General features: G+C 41.2%; 3 protein-coding genes and 1 long non-coding RNA gene across 18 annotated transcripts; 3 read left to right on the top strand and 1 right to left on the bottom strand.

Moving 5' to 3' along the window:
• The first annotated feature begins 790 nt into the window (after positions 1-790).
• LOC124195949 (bestrophin-6-like) lies at positions 791-8,757 on the top strand. Of its 15 annotated transcripts, none has more exons than XM_046590644.1 (15): positions 4,364-4,588; positions 4,645-4,685; positions 5,462-5,518; positions 5,614-6,506; positions 6,579-6,851; positions 6,935-7,045; positions 7,121-7,301; positions 7,385-7,505; positions 7,599-7,679; positions 7,754-7,872; positions 7,941-7,976; positions 8,049-8,171; positions 8,239-8,346; positions 8,406-8,465; positions 8,523-8,757. In XM_046590644.1, the coding sequence occupies exons 5-15, from the start codon at positions 6,730-6,732 to the stop codon at positions 8,595-8,597; spliced, it is 1,137 nt and encodes a 378-aa protein (XP_046446600.1). In that variant the 5' UTR covers positions 4,364-4,588; positions 4,645-4,685; positions 5,462-5,518; positions 5,614-6,506; positions 6,579-6,729; the 3' UTR covers positions 8,598-8,757. The 15 variants fall into 15 exon arrangements, with proteins under 15 accessions (XP_046446603.1, XP_046446606.1, XP_046446604.1 ...); XM_046590645.1 differs by having other exon boundaries at positions 4,365-4,588; positions 6,638-6,851; XM_046590649.1 differs by having other exon boundaries at positions 4,359-4,588; positions 5,462-5,508; positions 5,614-6,851.
• Positions 1,297-3,333, bottom strand: LOC124195951. The gene is made up of 3 exons (XR_006875498.1): positions 3,187-3,333; positions 2,934-3,034; positions 1,297-2,738 (listed from the first exon to the last, which is right to left on the bottom strand). It is a non-coding gene; the product is annotated as an uncharacterized LOC124195951 (long non-coding RNA).
• LOC124196159 lies at positions 5,616-6,362 on the top strand. The gene has a single exon (XM_046590972.1). The coding sequence runs from the start codon at positions 5,616-5,618 to the stop codon at positions 6,360-6,362; it is 747 nt and encodes a 248-aa protein (XP_046446928.1).
• Positions 8,758-10,382: 1,625 nt separating the features above from the next.
• Positions 10,383-12,395, top strand: LOC124195947 (ubiquitin carboxyl-terminal hydrolase isozyme L3-like). The gene is made up of 7 exons (XM_046590640.1): positions 10,383-10,571; positions 10,667-10,678; positions 10,754-10,882; positions 10,942-11,081; positions 11,152-11,369; positions 11,475-11,533; positions 12,059-12,395. Exons 1-7 carry the CDS (start codon positions 10,527-10,529, stop codon positions 12,143-12,145), a joined length of 690 nt encoding a protein of 229 aa, XP_046446596.1. The 5' UTR covers positions 10,383-10,526; the 3' UTR covers positions 12,146-12,395.
• Positions 12,396-18,508: the final 6,113 nt, after the last annotated feature.

Genomic DNA, 18,508 nt, shown 5'->3' with positions numbered 1-18,508 from the left:
GCCAACAACTGGATACTTCCGCGCGCGCCGGATTCAACATTCCACACGACGGAAAACGAGTCTACAGCGGACGACGTTGATGCTGACCGTTCATCAAAACGTAACAAAGAACACACGGAACGTTTATCCCACGGTGGACAATCACGAAATTGAGCAAATAATAGATTTGCATTGGAAGGAATTTTTGATTATAGACTGCTGAACAATCGCCTATCGTTCGGATGGAAACTCGGCTCAAATTACTTGATAGTGAAGGGAGCATATAGCGCTGTGTATGTAGTCCTCACTATAGGCAAATTCATCGTTATCCACGGTTTCTTTGCTGGCCTCGTTCGTAGTCGATTAGTCCCCCACCCCGGCTCTTTAATGCGTTGGTATGGATTCAATAATTGGCTCGAACAAAAACCGCACGGTTATACGACACTCTTACAGTTCCCTGCGTTGCGTTTTGACCGTTCCCTACTCTTTTATAGTCAAGTGAATCGACAAAATTGTTTGACCCAAGTTAATTTGTTTCCATTTCTCTGGGCCATCGAAATCTTTCGGCCTAGTTTCCGAAGGGGCGCATCATTCGCAGGTATCTATTAACATATCCATTTCATTTATCCGATGATCTATCCAAGGTCGGGGCGGACGAGCGTTACGTCATGCGATATGCGCAGGATCGATTGATGGCAGCTTTTTAATTGGATTGTGCAACAATAGCAATGATAAATCAATTGCGAATGAGTAGTAGTAGTGTCGATAAAACATTTTGTTTTTTCAAAAATGCGCAATTGATACGAAAACCAAGTCTCGTACGGATGATGGAGCCATCTAGCGATCTGCAATTAAAGCTTCAGATCGAACCACACAAACCAGAAATGCAAATACAAAAGTCCAAGCGGACGAATGGGATCGATCGGAGAAACATGTCGTAAGTGGGTCACTACTGTATCGCCAAGATTTCCTGTTCGGTATGTTTTCCACCCTTGATTCCTAGGGCTGTTTGTGAGTGTCTGGCAGGGCGTCACGTAGACTGATTTAGTCACTCATTCCCCAGGCAGTCTCGGTGAAAGAAATCTTATTTTTAGACACCGTCGTACAATCTGCGTACAGTTATATAGCTGGCCAATTACTTCACGCAACAAACCAGGATTTCTCGTTGTCAGGTAGGGCTTTTCTTTATTCACCGACTGTAGCCCCCCCCCCATCATTTCGAAATTCATGAATACGTATAAGCTCTCGTTTGCAAACTTGAACCAATTACAGTGCCAAAAATAATGGAACCGTTTCCAAGAAATTTTGTCGCAAGAAACGGTCAGGTGTTTACGATTGATTTCGCCCGTCCGGCCGATTTGGACGAAATGGTGCAATTCTTAAGGCAGCACTTTTTCTCGACGTCGCCCAACTGCTATTTGGTAAACCGCAGCAACGGACCGATCGACGACGGCGGTTTGCACAACTATTTATCGGGCTGCGTCAAAGATCCACCAGTCTCGTTAACGGTACGCGATTCGGATGGCCGACTGGCCGCTGTGAGACTCAACGAATTAGAAGAACCAGGGGCCCTTCATCACGAAGCTCTCAGCACCCCACCAGCAAACGAAAAGCCACGGCTGATTATGTCGTTGCTAGGCGACCTGGAGGAGGGAATTGATCTGTTCACAACCTTCGGCACGAAGAAAATCCTGGCTCTGGCCATGATGGCGGTCGACAAATCGTACGGTCAGCTTGGCCTGGCAACCACGTTAGTCAGTCTGTCGCTGGACTTGGCTAAGGCCAATGGCGCCGGAGCTGTCAAAGTGTGTGCGGTTAGTCAACACGCGGCCAAAGTCGCTGCCAAAAACGGCCTGGAGACGATCCGAACTATTGATTACGCAACTTACGAATTCAAAGGTGAGAAGCCTTTAGCCCACCTCACGGACCTGCTGGCCGAGCACCCCGTCGCAGTTTTTATGGCTCGTCGTCTATAGAATAGAAATGGAACTCACGTGATGACTGTCTAAATGTGTCGTGACAGCGTTTTTTTTTTTACAAATACAAAATTTCATTCCAAAGTCCAAACGCTCAATCTATGCTCATTTGAACTTGTCAGATTTCGGGTTACGCGGCCCGGCTCAGACATTTAATAATAAAGTGACACGTTGCAAGACGAAATCGGAGGCATTGCATTGCAGCTATAAATGTTTGCTTACGTTGGCTGTGTAGACTAAACCAAAATATGCAACCCTGATTCGGGTATCGATTTTCGAAACATTTTAAAACGAGGAGGTGCCGATGTGGCGGCAGGTCCCTCTTGGCCTAAAAAAAATTGTCTTGTTGCACTTTGCTTGACGTGTTAAAAGTTCAAAATATATTCAAATGTGATGGTTTACTCACAGAAAAAGTTGTGAGGTTCAAAATAAAACAGGCCTAATCTGAAGTCGTTTGACAAATGATATTTTTAGTGAACCCTAACTGAGAAAAAACAAAAACGGAGAGAGAAAACAGAAAACAGTTGCAGTCAACCACCTAGCTCAGGAATAAACATCCTCCATGACTGACTACGTAACGATTTGTAATCAATGCCACCCAAAATTGTCAAAAAGGCGCAAAAAGGAATAGTGATCAATTTTGTCCTACCTTTATACCTGGGAAATACAGCCAGGCATCTACCCACATTCACATGGGCGTACACGACGACATTTAAAGAAAGGGCAAGAAGAGATCACTCGACCGACATCGGTAGTTTTCCAATGCAATGGGATGCTGTGTATCTAAATGAAAAAAAGAAAAATAGGTTACGAAAAGTATTGACAGAAACAACAAGTCAGGGAAAGTTGAAAACACGACACTGGGTAAACCCAAATTTTCAATAAATGGGAGAATGGAAGGTTTACATGTAATAGGTAATGTACAGCATTAAAATATCTAGTAGGTCACAGGTCAATTAAAGTAGAGGAAATCATTACCCAAGCGATGGTCCTGAGATTGTGGCTGAGGACAGGTAAACACCTGCACAAGAAAAAACTTGCATATTGTGTGGTTATGATGGCTGGCTCAGGCCTCAAATCTACAAAAAAAGAAAATGGTTACTATAGTGTAAATAAACTTACATGCATCGACAGGGCAATCACGGATTAATGCTAGCCAGGAAATTTGGAACAGGTTTAACTCTTCTATAGCTCCCACAATCATTCTATTTGCATTCTTAGCTTTATTTACCCGGTAAACAGCACGGGGTATGGCGATTATCAAAAACAAATAAATCTATATCAATAAAAGCCTTGGACTTTTTGTCTAACCATGTCTCTGACTTTTTCGAAATTTTCAACTAAAAATAGCAGACGACTCTTGTCTAATTTTCTTCTAATCAGCAAGCTTACGATATCGATAGAAATTAGAAATGATAAAAATCAAACTCCCCCCCTTAAAATCCAAAACGACAAGGGAATAACTTGAGGGAATAATTTTTAATTAAAATCTAATACCATTTCTGTTTGGTATGTCTCGACTGACCCCCACCCCAAAAAATTGACCCCTTCCGCAAAGGCTAAAACCAAACCGCAAAAAACGATAAAAGCGGTTTAATCCCAAGTTGATTAAGCCCACCCTGGACAGAAAAGATCCAAATAAAAATGTGTATGAAACCGACAAGAAGACCGAAAACCCGCCCTAATTATACCCCCCCATGACCCTCTTGTAAGCCAAGAGGAAATAAACACAGGCCCTTCTACGCAATCGATAAGAAAAAGACGGGAAGTAGCCTAGTGTTATCTCAAACCCAATCCATCATCATTTAATCAAAACATGACAAACAAGTCACCGCAAGGATCAATATTCAACAGCCAAAAATAATTGATGTCGGCAATCAATCAACAAGACTTGCAATACGAAATTGATGGCGAGTGGCGACTGCCAGTAGTTTAAACAAATTTAGAGCAATTCTCGGAAAATAAAAATAAATCGCTTCTAATTAAGAGGCAACCCAAATTCCCAAATTGGCCATTGATTATTTTGGCCAACAAAGCACGTGGTTCGAAGAGCAGTATAATGATAGAGACGTAATGGAGAAGCAGCCTCCGTAAAAATTTCTCGACACCCAATCGGACACCCAATGTCTCATCATTCTTATTTTCTCAGTTTTCATTTTCTCTTTTAAACAGCCAGTACTTATATACTATGTGTGTCCGGAAATGCAATTGAAACCGCGCGCCGTCTCACCTTTCCCTTGTGTAATACTTTCAAAGCGTTGCCATCATCAGTTAATTCAAAACTTCCGTCTCGTCTCATTCAAATTGATGCCAATCTCTTCTTTTTTGGCTGAAAAACAAAAATGATCAACGTGCAACTTGCAGATATTCGTCTGACAGCGTGACAGCCACAGAAAGAAATTCCAAACATTTGTCAGAAATGGGCGATAGCATCGAGCTGAATGGCAATGATGCCGATGAGAGATGGCCAAGGCAAGATATTTAGTCTGCTAACTTTGCTGCAGGCAACTAAAAACTTGTGAACGTCAGACAGAAAAAAACAACTGTGGCACAAGTGGAATGCAAAAGTGATTGGTCGTCAGTGTTTTGATCTGCGTGACAGTGCGACCAAGTAAGGAATAAGTGAAAGATTGGTGAGTTTATTTCTGGTTTGATTGCCCAACGTAACATGGTCACGAGTTTTTTTTAGCTGGTTGACCTGAAGTTTAACAGGACGGACTTCATAAATCGGTATGTATTTATTATCTGGAAGAGCATTGGCATTTTGAGAATATTGACTTTCGTCGTTGTGACTTGTCACTTTTGAGCTGTTCCAACCTTTGACAATGTAAGTTGACGTTATTCCCCGTTACGAAATCAGAGTAGGATCCAAAGAGCATTAAATGTAGTAAGAACTGTATACAAGGTAAACGAAGAAATGAAGTCTGATCTCTTGAAAATAAAAATCCTTGCATCTTATCATCCCTTAATTGGTAGTACTGCAAAGAATCTCATGGCCGGCTGTCCGACGACCGGACGTGAGAGATGAGCTATACCAACTTGCGATACTGCAGGATCCTTTTCTGGGGTAGCGCATCTCCGTCGATTTGCGGTGAAGGAAAAGAGTTTCGAGTGTCGTTTTTCCTGTTTACTTGTTACTAAACTCTGGCTTGAACATGTTTAGACGCAAGCTATACCATTTCAAGCACCGAGGACATTTCCTTCTGATTTTTGGCTATCTGTACAATTGAGTAAAGAAACAATTGTGATGATAATACTGAACATGAAACTCGTAAAACAGTGATTCCTATATTGTACTATAGCTGATAACAGTCTGTTGCTATGGTCGTAGCGTAATAACCACAATCTTTTTGTAAACTTTGACTCTGATTGAATCAGACTTTGGATCGTAGTCAGACCTTTATTCTTCTCCTCGTTTATTATGCAAATCCCGTCCAGTCCTACATATCGTCGCCCTATAACAAGTTTCTGGTTTTAAATCTGAAACATATTTGGTCAAATTTCAGTGTTCCGCATTCATCTGTTGTGACACAACGTTCGCATCGAATACTCGGTACGCTCAGGTCAGCAGTGTATTATTCACACTACAAAATAGGTTCTTAATAGACTTATTTGTTACATTTGCTTGTTTGATTTTCTCCCATTTTGAAATATTCAGACATGACAGGAGACAACGCGTTGACATTTCCACTCGAATTGGAGCTGCCTGTCGCGAACAACGGCAACAGACAACAGCGGTTGATTACCCACGTAGCACGAGCGGATGAAGCTGACGAGATATTTGAATTTCTGTTGCGCCATTTCTTTCCGCTGGCACCCATCCGCCAACTGGGATTGTATGACGAATCGGAAGAGGCCAAGCGACCTGAATGGATACAAGATCTCGTCCGTGATTGCGTCAAAACCCCTCATTCGCTGCTCGTGCGGGATGTCTGCCGACACCAGCAAATCGTGGCAGTGGCCATCAACGAATTCAAGACAAAGAATTCGACGGATGTTGGCCCATCATTGGAGCCCTACGCCAGTAAAAGTTCGAACCCAGCTCAGATTCCCGTCGGCCGATTGCACAAGGCTGTGCTCGAGTACATCAACCGAGATGTCAACGTCTTTGACATTTACAAAACGGATTTGAAAATGGAGTTGAGCATTCTGGCTGTGGATGATCGCTATGCTCGCCAAGGTCTAGCTACAAAGTTGGTGGAATTTTCGCTGGGAATTGCGCGGGCCGAAGGTGCGGGAGCAGTTTGGACAGAAGCCCTTAGTGAGTACACGGCAAAAGTGACCTCTAAGTTTGGCTTCGACATTCTGAGAACCGTCAAGTATTACGAATTCAAGTTCGATGAGGACTTTCCATTGGCCAATATCCCAGGGCACAGAGTGGGCCACTTGATGGCACTCAAAATCTGAAATATTTAAAAAAAGAGTTCGCCTTTTTATCACTGATCTTATCCAATCATGCTGGTGTCGTCATATGTGTGTGTTGTGTCAATGCAGTCTCAGAGAGAGTTGAACAATAAAACGGCAAAATAAAGATTGTTATCCAGCAGCCTGGTACATAAAATTCAATTTATCTGTTTTAGTATTATAGGTTAAAATCTACTGGTTGGTTGGTAATCCTTTTAGGTCGTCGAGTCATTTTTTTTTTCTTCTTTAACTCTTATCTGATATCAATTGAGCCGCAGGCGAAAAGGAGGAAAAAAACAAAAATTGAACATTCGTTTCCCGCGACACTGTTATATGGAGGCAGTTCGACCGTCGTCTCCGCGTGAACTACATGCTATTTTCCACATTGCATAATAATATGACCAGCAGTAACAAGGATGAAGCTTTCCAAGTTGGACAAAAGAGCTATTTTGACGCCTTCCGTTTCGGTGAAAGTTGCAACATTCTTTTCCGGTAAAGCGATTCATTTAATTTCTTCAATTAGTGCAGTTTAGAAATTCAACAAATGTTTATTTATCCGCAACGTTTTATTAAAGGTGGAAGAGAAGTCTCTACAAGATGATTTGGAGGCATTCACTCGTGTTTCTTGTCGTTTACTTCTCATTGACAGCGCTTTACAATTTCGGCTTGAACGAGAAACAAAAAGAGTAAATCCCAAATTTTTCTATACGAATTTTTAAAGATATGAGTTTTCAATTTATAGTCTGAATTTTTAATGGTAGACACTTTGAGGCTTTGACCGCCTATTTCGCACGCTACACGCGCTCGTTTAACTGGATGATTATGCTCGGATTCTTCACGAACACGGCGCTGCATCGATTGTTCACTATGCAGATGACGACGCCCGGCACCGCTAGAACGACCACCATCTTCCTCATGTCGCTGAAACCAAATTTGCCCGAAGTATGACGACCATAGGAATGTTGGTATATAACGCGGGTAAATTGAATCTAATAATCGCGTTTATTACATTTATTGGGGAATAGGGTCCAGCGATTGTTGACCAGTACGCTCGTTGGGTTGTCCTCGCGTGGATACTCACATTTCGCATCGTGTGCAAACCTTTACGAGACAAATTTCCGAATTTAACTTCTATCCAAAATTCAGGTTAATTCTCTATTCATTTTATTAAATTAATCTGCTCACTTTTTGACCAGCAGTAATTCATTCTTTATGTGCTTGGTCTTTTATGACCTGTAGGGATTCTTCTGGAGGAAGAGAAGCATATACTTCAGCGCGGAAGATATCCCCCACCACCACGCCCTTTGATCGTTATTGAATGTATGGCCTTACGGTTAGACTAGTCGATAATTCTTTTCGAACATAAAATAAAAATCTTCCAATCTCTTTTATAGGGATGCTTCTACTGTTAAAGGAATGTTTGATACAGGGCCGATACATTAATAAATCGAGCCACAACAAGAACGTTGAAGCCATCATGACATTCAAGAAGAACTGCAGCAACGTCATTAAAGTATGCCTTATCATTATTTTTACACCGATAAAATAAGCTTTTATAAACGTTGAACAATTTCACATCAGTTCTCAACGCAAAATATTCCATACGCCGTGATTCAGGTATAGAAAAAGGTGCATAGATTGCACTTTCATAGGTATGTTATTAATGAATTTGGTTCTTCGTTTAATAAGGCCGTCATCATAGTGGTTTATTGGTTCGGATTGGTCACGGCTATGGCTCGCAATCTGCCAAAATTTGATAACGAAATCGTTCGGCATGTCATCGGATATTTTCCTGTTATGCCCTACATTCAGGTTTGACCTCATCAGCTTTCATTTAGCTAATTAGTCCATCATTTTGGACGTTTTGCATCTCACGCAGTTTTTCGTCTTCATCGCTTGGCTGAGTTTCGGAAGAGCGGCCGTAAATCCGTTCGGAAATGACGACACCGACATTGACGTCAAGCAACTTTGTGAAGCCCACATCCAGGTATTCTATTAATACATTAATCAAATCAAAACTGCGTTAACCAGTATGACTGCATGTAGGACTCCTTGCGGCTGACGGAACTTTACACCAAAAGACTAGAAGATGTGTTCTATAACTTGGTTAGTCGATTTCACTCATTATACCTGCAGAAATAATTTTTTAATTTGCATTTTCAGCCGCAAAAGCAATTTAAACTTGACTATGCGCAGCAAGTAGCGCTACAATCGGCCCTTTCTGAGACCTACTGTTGAATACCTTATTAGCACAAATTCAATACGACGTACCTGCTGCTGTCGACCCCGGGTTGTTATACCTGAGTGACGAATGGTTGAAATGTATATCGTCAATCCGCAATCTGTAATTTACCGTGTATTAACCTACGCTTTAATAAAATAACGACATTTTCACTAATTAACATGTTACTCTTTAGTTAGGATTTATTCGTTCACCTATGCTGCTTTATTTACGTTTTTTACTTTAAAGTATAAAAATGGTAAAGCTTTAATGCACTTCTAGGTCACTTGTTTCTATTTTGTTTTGTCAGCCCATCTGGAGGCTAGAATGCCAGCATTTATTAACTTTCCTAATATAAATGGCCTTCTAAAATCATGTTTTATTTAGATGGTGCCACCTAACACCTTATACGGATCTCTTCGACCATAAGATTATATCTTCCCGACTTGAAAAAGGTCCGCCAAATTAAATTTTTCTTCTCCGAAAAGTTATAAGTTTACAATAAATGTAAACAGTTGTCAACAGTTGCAGTTGTTTTAGCCGTCTGAGCATAAAATTTAAAGAAATATGCCGAAATAGAACAAAGTGAAAGTGGTAGCACGAGCCCCTGTGTTGTCTGATATAAACTTTCAAGTTCAGCATCAATCATAATCTGTCCTTTCCTTTTTGTAGATATGCAACAATCAAGTTACAAGCTTAGCAATATTTTTGCCTACGATCTCTTTGGAGGATAAAACACATACGACGCACGTCAACATTGAATGTATATAGCTTATTATCTAATTAAGCCATTGTGATCAACAAAAATATCCGATGAATTATTGCATTAATGGCAAGCCGTTCGTGCCACATTTCACGGAAACTGTAAAGTTATTGGCGGTTACACGCATACACTAGCGTGTCCGTTAAACCGTTAACGGTTTAATAAACATTTTACTTAAACGTCCCACCCTAGATGGCGAATCGTCTATGAAGAACGGATTTATAGCTCGGGGGCAGGCATTTGAGTAAAAAGAAACCGTTAACGGCAAAAAGCTTAACTTAAACCTGCTTCAATAACGTTAAATTAAATACACAAACAGTTAATGCTTCCTCGAATACCCCTGGCATCGCACTAAGTCTTCTCTAAAGCCATAGGCCTATAGCTGCGCGCGCTACTTTTACTAATTGTGAAATTATTCATGGAAATTTAGAATTGTGATCAATAAATGACATATTGGAATAAATGTTTCAGCTTCGCATACGCATATGCCATAGAAAGTAACAACAAATATTTGTTAAAATAGTTTTTTTATTTCAAGCTGGGTCGAAATGCGTGTTCAATTAAATAATTTATTTTGTTAACTTTCCAGTAATAAGAAAAGCCTAGCGCTCAACGGAACTATTTATAAGAAACTACTACGGAAGTATTAATAATCTGTACAGGAAAAGCTGAGACAGCGTAAAACAACATTCCTGGTTGACACCAGCAGAATGAACAATTCAAAAGGTAATAAATACAAGAAAAATACCTGAAATTGAGATTATTCAATTTCAAATGAAGTGGGCTTGTTGTGGTTAGAACAACGCCATCTCTTCGCAAAATTGTTTAAATGGCTTCTGAAAAATTAAAATCGCAAAGCAAACGTCAAAATGGATCAGGTAAAATACCAAGAAATATTCGTTTCCATTCAAATTGGATTGTATGAAAAAGAGAAAAAAAAAATACTCCAATTAGTACTCGCGGTATTCTATGCTGCATTTTGGGCTTCAAGCCATTGCCATGGTAACGGTCTAGTCTATAAATTTGTCACGTTGCTTTTACGATTTCCCATACTTTCACAGGTTTCGAGCTTTCGACGTCACTACCAAACGACTAGTTTTCTCATTCTCGTATTGTCTACGTCGAAGCTACAAGCTACGAGTCGAGTTAATTTTGAGTATTTCATCCCCTAATTTAACTTAAAATGTCAGACAACCAGCGCTGGATCCCACTTGAGTCGAACCCAGAGGTAATCAAAAATTAAGCAATCAACATATTTGTGTTTTAGTCCATGTAGTAAAATGTCTTTTGTTTCTATTTCATGGTGTCTCTCTTGGCTATTAGGTGATGAACAAGGTAAGCACATTATTTGATGTACAGCATTCTGTTTGAATAGTTAATGATTGAATTGCATGTTTAATTGGCATACAGTTTCTTACAAGTGTTGGGGTATCTAGCAAGTGGAGAATCAATGATGTGTATGGCCTGGATTCTGAATTGTTGGCCACCCTACCTAGTCCCGCTTTGGCTGTTCTCTTGCTCTTTCCTCTAAACGATAAGGTAATATAGATGTTCAGAGACAATGCAGAGACATGTTGGATAACGGCATTGTTTTGCAGTTTGAAAGCTATTTCCAGAAGCAAGAAGAAGCAAAGAAATCTGAATCGGTATCTCCCAATGTCTACTTCTTGAAGCAGACTGTCGGCAATGCATGTGGTACTATTGCATTGATCCATGCTGTTGCCAACAACTTGGACAGGTAGCCCACGTTACTCAAACTGAGGCAAGTTTTAAGTTACCCCTGCTAATTAATTTGTGTTGTGTCATAGGATTGATGTTTCAACTGGACATTTGAAGAACTTTTTGGACGCCACCAAAGACCTCTCTCCGGATGAGAGGGCAGTGAAGTTGGAAGCCGACGTCGGGCTATCATCTGCCCATGAAGAGAGTGCTCAAGGAGGCCAAACTGAGGCTCCCAGCCGAGACGAGAAAGTTAACTTGCATTTCATCGCTTTGGTCGAGAAAGATGGCGGGCTATATGAACTGGGTTAGTTTGTGGTTATCAAACATATCTCACCCACTTTTTTCTAGGAAAAAGAAAACAAAAATTCAAATCGTGTTTCTAACGTTCAATTATTTCGATTGTGGATAGATGGCCGCAAGCCCCAACCAGTCCCGCACGGAAATACCACTCGGGAAACTTTTCTGGAGGTAGGGGAAATATTTCTTTTTTCTTTTAACCAAGTACAACAAAATATGACACCCACACTGAAATCATTAAAAATTCATCAGTGGCCTATTGCTTTTGATGCGCCAAACACTCCTCTGTTTTGTTTTGTTTCTCGTCAGTTTTTTCCCTCGACGTCAGGTTCTCTTGGGCGCTGAAAACTTTTTTCACGTGTCGTGCACGTTGCAAAGATTCCATTTTTTGGGTTTCTCCCTTTAGCTGCGTGGCTTCCGGTTTTTTGGGTCCCACATTTTAAAAACTCTTTTGTTTGTTCTCTTGTGGGAATATAACGAGACGTCAATAATTCTTTTCGGTGTAGTCGATTGCTTTTACCGGTGGAGTGACAGAAATCTCGTGTCAACATCGGGTAGCTGTTGAATCAACAGGCGTCGTCGCGCTTCCCATCTCCACTGTTTATCTTTGAGTCATTTTCATTATTTGCTGAATGCCTACTCATATTTAATTTTTGTTCTTTTCTCGTCTTCTTGTCTTTCCTTGTGTCAACGCAGGACGCTGCCAAAGTATGCCGCGAACTGATGGCCGTCGATCCCGAAGAAGTTCATTTCACGTTGGTCGCCTTGACTGCCGCCGAGTGAACGGCCAGGGTCGCGCCTGTACTCCAAGAACGAAAATAACACTTTTCGCTTATCTTTTTTCTCTCCATTTTTCTTTGGGTTCAATTTCGTTTTTTTTTCGTTCAACCTTAAAAGATTCTATCCAGAAATGTATGATGTAATGTTTCATTCAGTTGATGTCGAACCAAGTTCATTCCTTAACTGATATTTTCTTTTTGCTTTATTATGATCCACCGTAATAAACGAAATAAATATCCGTTATGACAATTCACGGCACGCCGATGACTTTATTATTATATTATACTAGCACCGTCTGCCTTTCTTGTTATCTTGCCAGGGCATCCAGGATTTCATTGAATGAAAAAGCCGGGAGGCTTTTTTTTTTCAAATTTTTCTGGTTATCTCTTGTAACCAAAAGTATTGGATTCCAAACGCCTTTTTTTAAGAACTTTTCTCTGTGGGTCTCCAAGTTTGAACAAAAATTTATTTTATTTTAGGAGTGAGAAAAAAGGGCCATTCAAAGTCCAACTGTTGTGTTTGTTTGTTATTTTATGGTTATTATCCGACTTCCGGTTTCCCTATATAACACGCTTTATCCGATTAACCTTTTATAGAGATCTCAATTATTTCGCGTACATCCATCAGAGAGAAGAGAAAGAAAAGAAAGAGTGAGATACTGGCTGCTGCTGAACTGTGGTCGCTCCTTAAAAGTGGGCAACTTAAGACGGGACAGACACACTAACATGGCCGTCGTCGTCTGCCGTATCATCTTCTCGTGTTGCGACGATGTGCGCGCCCGGCGCGGTTTCGGCCAAGGTTTTTTTTTTCTTCTCTTCTCCATAACCGCGGGAGCGATGGTGGGAGGATTGTGTAAAATGCGCACACTTATTTTATCTTTCTTTCTTTCTTTCTGACTGAGTGATTACAATACAACTGTGAATCCTCGGAATTGCTGGGCGGGCGAAAATTACAAGACGACAGCAGAGAAAATATAAAATAAGAAAAAGATAAAAAGGAAAAAGAAAAGAAAATTGAATAAAATAGAATTGTGCGTGTCTCGTGCTCGCGCATTTTCTTCGCTTGATAACAAATGGCCTTAACCGAAAGTCGAAACTGCCCACGTCGGGAGTTATTAGCCCAAGCCAGTTGGGACATTATTCACTACTACTAGCGTTATGTGGGCCAAAAGAGGCCAATGAATAATAAATGATGATAGTATAATAATAATAATAAGTAAAAGAGGAGAGAGAGAGAGACGGTCCAAGAAATTTGTTTTTTCTCTTTTTCCTACAAGAGTCTCGGCAATGAGAAGAGAGAGAAAACCTTGTCGATGTTCTTGGTCGGACGCTGGGCTTCTGCCGCGGCTGTAAAGGGCTTGATTGATAATCCAACGGACCGCCGACGGATCATTTGCAAGTCTAAATCGAGCGCGCGCGCGCTAGCGCTAGCCATCGCGTACGTATACGTAGTCTCGGGATATTTCTCAAAAGTCGTCACGCGCACTGGTATAGTGAGCTGGGGCCGGGGTGTCTGACAACGACACTACACGGTGGAGAAATCTAACCAACAACACAGGCCACTCAACTGATACCGTGAAGCAACAAGAAAACAAAGAATATCAAAAAGACGGAACTTTGAAACGACTAAATGACGGATCTGTTCGTTTATTTCATCCATTCCAGAGTGGGAAACTCTAAAGAATAAACACACACACAACAAATCGCTGGATGGTTTTTTTTTCAACCCGATAACACAACAACTATCGGGGTAGTACAACGTATATAATCGCATAGCTGTCCCTCACACTGGCACTCTCTCTCTTTTTTGATTCCAACCCAAAAAATACAGCGATAAAAGCGGTTTGCTGTGTAACAAACAAACAAACACAGCTGATGGTTTTAACTCTTTTTTTCTTCTTTACTTTCTTTGTACTTGTAGTGGATGGTTGCCATTTTATTTTTCTCAACTTTGAGACGTGTGTCTTGCGTTTTCCCGCTCGTGAGTATCGTTTTCTTTCTTCACCCAAAAGTTACTTTATTTTTCTTTCTTTTCTTTTTACTATTATGTTCATCGATACATCCGATGAATTATTCATCGACACATCCGGCTGCAGCACAAGAGAAATAACGCCAAATAAAGCGAAACACCTATAAAAATCAGATTCGGTCGGTCGGCAGACAAGATTTTTCGCTACATTCAGGATTTCAAGGGTTAAGAAAACCAAAAATTTTTTATGATTTTCCTATGGAAAAAGGCGAAAAAAAAAGAAAGAAAAAAAAAAGATTATCGGTGGGAAAGAGAGACGACGGGGGGAATCGGTGGAACGAGTATATACGAACCGGTTGGAATAATCGTTCGTTCGCTGGGCCTCTCTTATATTTGGCTGTGCTGCACAGTTCTATCGCCGCGTCTATATTTCGTATTGCCTTTGTGATAATACACACCTGCGGATTGCTGCTCTTTGTTTCCACTCTTTTACCGATTAAAAAAGAAAAAGAAATGAAACAACCCAAGAAAAATACCAAAAAAATTTGCATAAGACTTTTCACGATTCACGCACTGCCGTTACTTTGCGTTCCAGCCACCCAGCCAGCCAGCGTGGCGTGAGCGGGAGGTTTCTCTCTCTCTCTCTCATTTCATTCTTATCCTTCACGTATCCCCCAGGTGGTTATGAGAAGGGGGGGGAGGTTGAGAAGAAGGAGGAGAGGGAGAATATATAAGAAACCGGGATGATCTCATCATGCAAACTCGACGGTGTGTGTGTGTGTGTGCTGGGCTTCATCGTGATTGGATGAATGTGTGTTTCTTTCTTATCCTTTTAAAAAAAGAAAGAAAGAAAAAGAAAGAAATCTAATAATAAAAAGGGAATTTTTATCATTATTCTTCTTCTTCTTCTTTGGGTGGTTGTTTGGCAAGTTTCCCATTCAAAAGCCGCGGGAGATGGATATTAGAGGTGACCGGAAATCGTAGGCGGATGGGGCTCTCTCATAGAGTCAAGTCAGTCAGTCAGCAGCAGCCCAAAACTCTCATGAATGGAGAAGAAGAAGAAGAAGAAGGAGTTGGGTGGTTGTGACTGTGTGGACCTGTGATGGGAGGGGGGTCCTTGGTCGGGAGAACAACAACAAAACAGAAAAAAAAAAGTTGTTGCTGCTTCGCTGTAGTCCCGCCATTGGTTCTTCTTCTTCTATCTTCTATCTCCTCATCTGTCCACCCTTTTCTAGTCCCGTAGATGGAGCTCGGAGGCTTCAACTATACACGACGCCGCGGGACGTCCTATAACCCCCATCCGCCGAGACGCAGATCAAGTCCCACTCGACCCCATCCAACAACCCAAGAAAACCCCCAACAACAACTCGCTTCCCCAGCAAAAGTTCTCAAATGATCATCTCTTATATGATACGCTAGATCCTAAACGGATATATAATAAGAATGATTCTTTCTCATTTTCTCTCCTGAATCATTTATTTCTTTCTCTCTCGTGAATTCGATAGATTGCGCAACGGAGCAGACACGGACGACCCGCTCAACCCGCCCATAGCAACACAAAATTTCCAACACACAATTGCGTCACTGTACAAACACACACGCTGGATGGGATAAAAACGGCTCCGGCCAGCAAAGAAAAAGAAGAAAAAGGTGTCGGGTTTCCTGTCGATGAATTCGGGGAAATGGACTCGTTCTAGACAAACGAATGAATTATGTCCGTCCAACATATATATGTATAGTTAATAGTTAAGCGACTACTATAGACGATGTGTATAACTTCCCATGTGTGTTGGATGTGTTACATCTTATCGCTTATTCTTTCAAAAAAAGGTAGACGGTGTCTGTTTTCAATGGCGTTGGGCATTATTCGCGCTCAAAGAATAATGGCCAACCGCGGCTGGCACCTGTGGGTCTGGTCCGCTCTCTTCTCCCCAATTGACAAATCAGACACGTTGGACGACTCTAGTGAGAGAGAGAGGAAATCGAGAAAAGACGATAAAAGGTGTATAACAGTAGAGAATATCTAGAAAAGAGCCTCCTTCTCTCGCGTGCCTATAGCCTCAGGGACACGACATCATCGCTGCAATAGACTCCCAGCGTGCAGGACCATAAAGTCCCGAAAAAATTTAACAAAAGAAAAATATGTATCTTTTTTTCCCCCATTCATTCATTCTTCTTTTTCTGCCAAAAAATAAATCGAAGAATGAAACAGGAAAAAAAAAGGAAAGAAATAACAGCGCGTCCAGGTGTTCCAACCAAAGTTACACACACACACACACGGACATTTCCAATCACACGAACGTTCTTTTTTCTTTCCCCCCGCTAGACACTCTGGCAGCTCGACGAATTGCCCAAGAGATTGTGAAACGCGAAACCTATTTTCCACAAATTTTATTTCTTCTTGGTCAAAACACATTCTTCTTTGCTGGCCCCGGCTGGCAGCACATAGATACTACCCGAATAAATAGGGTTGGTGCATGGATAATAATAGTCTCAACAGTCTGTCAGGGCCACGGCCCGTCTGTGGCACCCAGTTCATCGCAAAAACCCCCTCTCTACTCAAACTTCGGTGGTATGGCAATAAACTCAAATGGCAGCAAGTGTGGAAAATTATCCGCACTTGCTGCCACTTGACTCGCCGACACCAACCCAAAGTTTTTTTTTTTTTTAAATTAATTTTCATTTAATTACCAACATATTGTTTTGTTTTTCAATTCAACCGCCTACCCTGTTGAAAGTGCCCTCAGTCTCAGGCTCACTCACTCTCACTTGAACACGGGGAGCTCGGGCCGAAGGCGTGACCGGAAAGGGAACTGTGGTGACCATCCTGGATGACAGACTGACGGAAAAAAAGAAGCTTCATTTGTGTGCTTCAGCTAATGCGGCCATTGGTAAAAAACGTACGAATATTCCCATTGACAGTACCAGCAGGCTGTGTCGTTGGGAACTTCCATTTGACATAAGGGGCCGTCCATAAACCATAAAAGACGTCACACTTTTTTTGACCATTTTTGACCCCCCCTCCCCCTGGTCACTATTCGTCACAAATGTCTGACCCCCCTTGAAAATGACGTCAACAGCTGACCCACCCACCCCCCTAAAAAATTAAAAAAAGAGCTAAAATAAAGTTCAAATTTCTTCGTTTTATGCAAAGAAATTCCCCCCTCCCCCCCCCCCCCCCATCCGACATTGTGACTGCGAGCTGGTAAAGTAGAAAGAAAGAAACCCGAGGTGAAACTATTCAAGTCGCAATCTTTTGAGTGATCCCCTCCCTGGTTATTACCTTGTTTGAAAACCCCCTCTGCCCAAACTTGGGTGGTATGGCAATAAACTCAAATGGCAGCAAGTGCGGAATAATATTCCGCACTTGCTGCGACTTGACTCGCCGACACCAACCAAGAGGTTTTTAGTTGCTTTTAGTATGTTAAAAAATACTGTATATCCAACATTACTATTTTGTCTGTTTGCAGGAAAAATGGCAAGTAATTTATAATATTTTCAGTCATTCAACTGTTGGGTTATAATATTTTCTATCTTGCAGATTCTTGCACATTTTCATGTTTCCAAGTCAATTCACTGGAAAACATTCCCAGGATATCTCATTTAAATGAGCTTACACATGCTCTGTCCGAACGCAGTTTAGGGCCGTTCACATACTACGTGCTGATCTGATATACGGATATCTGATATATTCCCAATCCCACTTATTAGGGAAGCGGGGGTAGCCTCCTCCCCCTCCCCGGTAGAAAAATAACCCTCTCCTCCCCCCCCCCCCAAAAAAAAAAACCCGCAGGGCAAAGATTACGAAGGAGACCTCGGCGTTGTGGCTGGATGGGGGAAAACGGATACATCGTTCGGTATGAGTTGCTTTCGCCACTGTTTGCGACCTTTTCTAATGGTATAAGACCAGACACCGAATTCGGCCGTGCTTTATTCGCCAGATGCAAGAAAGTTTAGGCTTTTTGGCAAAAAACAAATTTTGATTAAGAAAATTGATTTTAGGCTTAAAAAAAGCTTAAATCTAATACTAAATTATCATAAGACGTACGCAAAAAAAATGTAAGCTATAAGAACTAATTTAAAAGTTAAAGCTTAAAGTTTATTTATTTTTGTTTTAATTTGTTTGTTTTTTTGAGGGGGGGGGGACGTGCTGGCATCATTAAACAGAACCGATTCTTATTTCAAGTTCTTATTACACACGTAATTCGAGGGCATATACGTCACATCCTTTCTGCTTACAACAGTCCCTTTTACTACCAAGCAATTCATCATTTTGACGAATATCGTTTCTTTTAATCTGTATAACCTGGTTTCCGTCAAAATTGTTCTGCATATCTCTCAAATCTGTTAACATTTTTATGCAGGTATCATATCATATATAAAAAACAACATTCACCG

Source organism: Daphnia pulex, chromosome 6 (assembly GCF_021134715.1).
Source record: "Daphnia pulex isolate KAP4 chromosome 6, ASM2113471v1".
Taxonomy (NCBI): domain Eukaryota; kingdom Metazoa; phylum Arthropoda; class Branchiopoda; order Diplostraca; family Daphniidae; genus Daphnia; species Daphnia pulex.
The sequence above is the reverse complement of the archived record's forward strand: the minus strand, read 5'-3'. Positions and strand labels throughout refer to the sequence as shown.

Coding starts and splice junctions, on each gene's coding strand:
- LOC124196159 (XM_046590972.1), top strand. CDS start 5,616: ATGACAGGAGACAACGCGTTGACATTTCCACTCGAATTGGAGCTGCCT.
- LOC124195947 (XM_046590640.1), top strand. CDS start 10,527: ATGTCAGACAACCAGCGCTGGATCCCACTTGAGTCGAACCCAGAG. Junction 10,883..10,941: donor TCTTTCCTCTAAACGATAAG/GTAATATAGATG, acceptor ATTGTTTTGCAG/TTTGAAAGCTATTTCCAGAA. Junction 11,370..11,474: donor TGGCGGGCTATATGAACTGG/GTTAGTTTGTGG, acceptor GATTGTGGATAG/ATGGCCGCAAGCCCCAACCA.
- LOC124195949 (XM_046590647.1), top strand. CDS start 6,730: ATGCTATTTTCCACATTGCATAATAATATGACCAGCAGTAACAAGGAT. Junction 6,852..6,934: donor AGTTGCAACATTCTTTTCCG/GTAAAGCGATTC, acceptor GTTTTATTAAAG/GTGGAAGAGAAGTCTCTACA. Junction 7,302..7,384: donor TGAAACCAAATTTGCCCGAA/GTATGACGACCA, acceptor ATTGGGGAATAG/GGTCCAGCGATTGTTGACCA.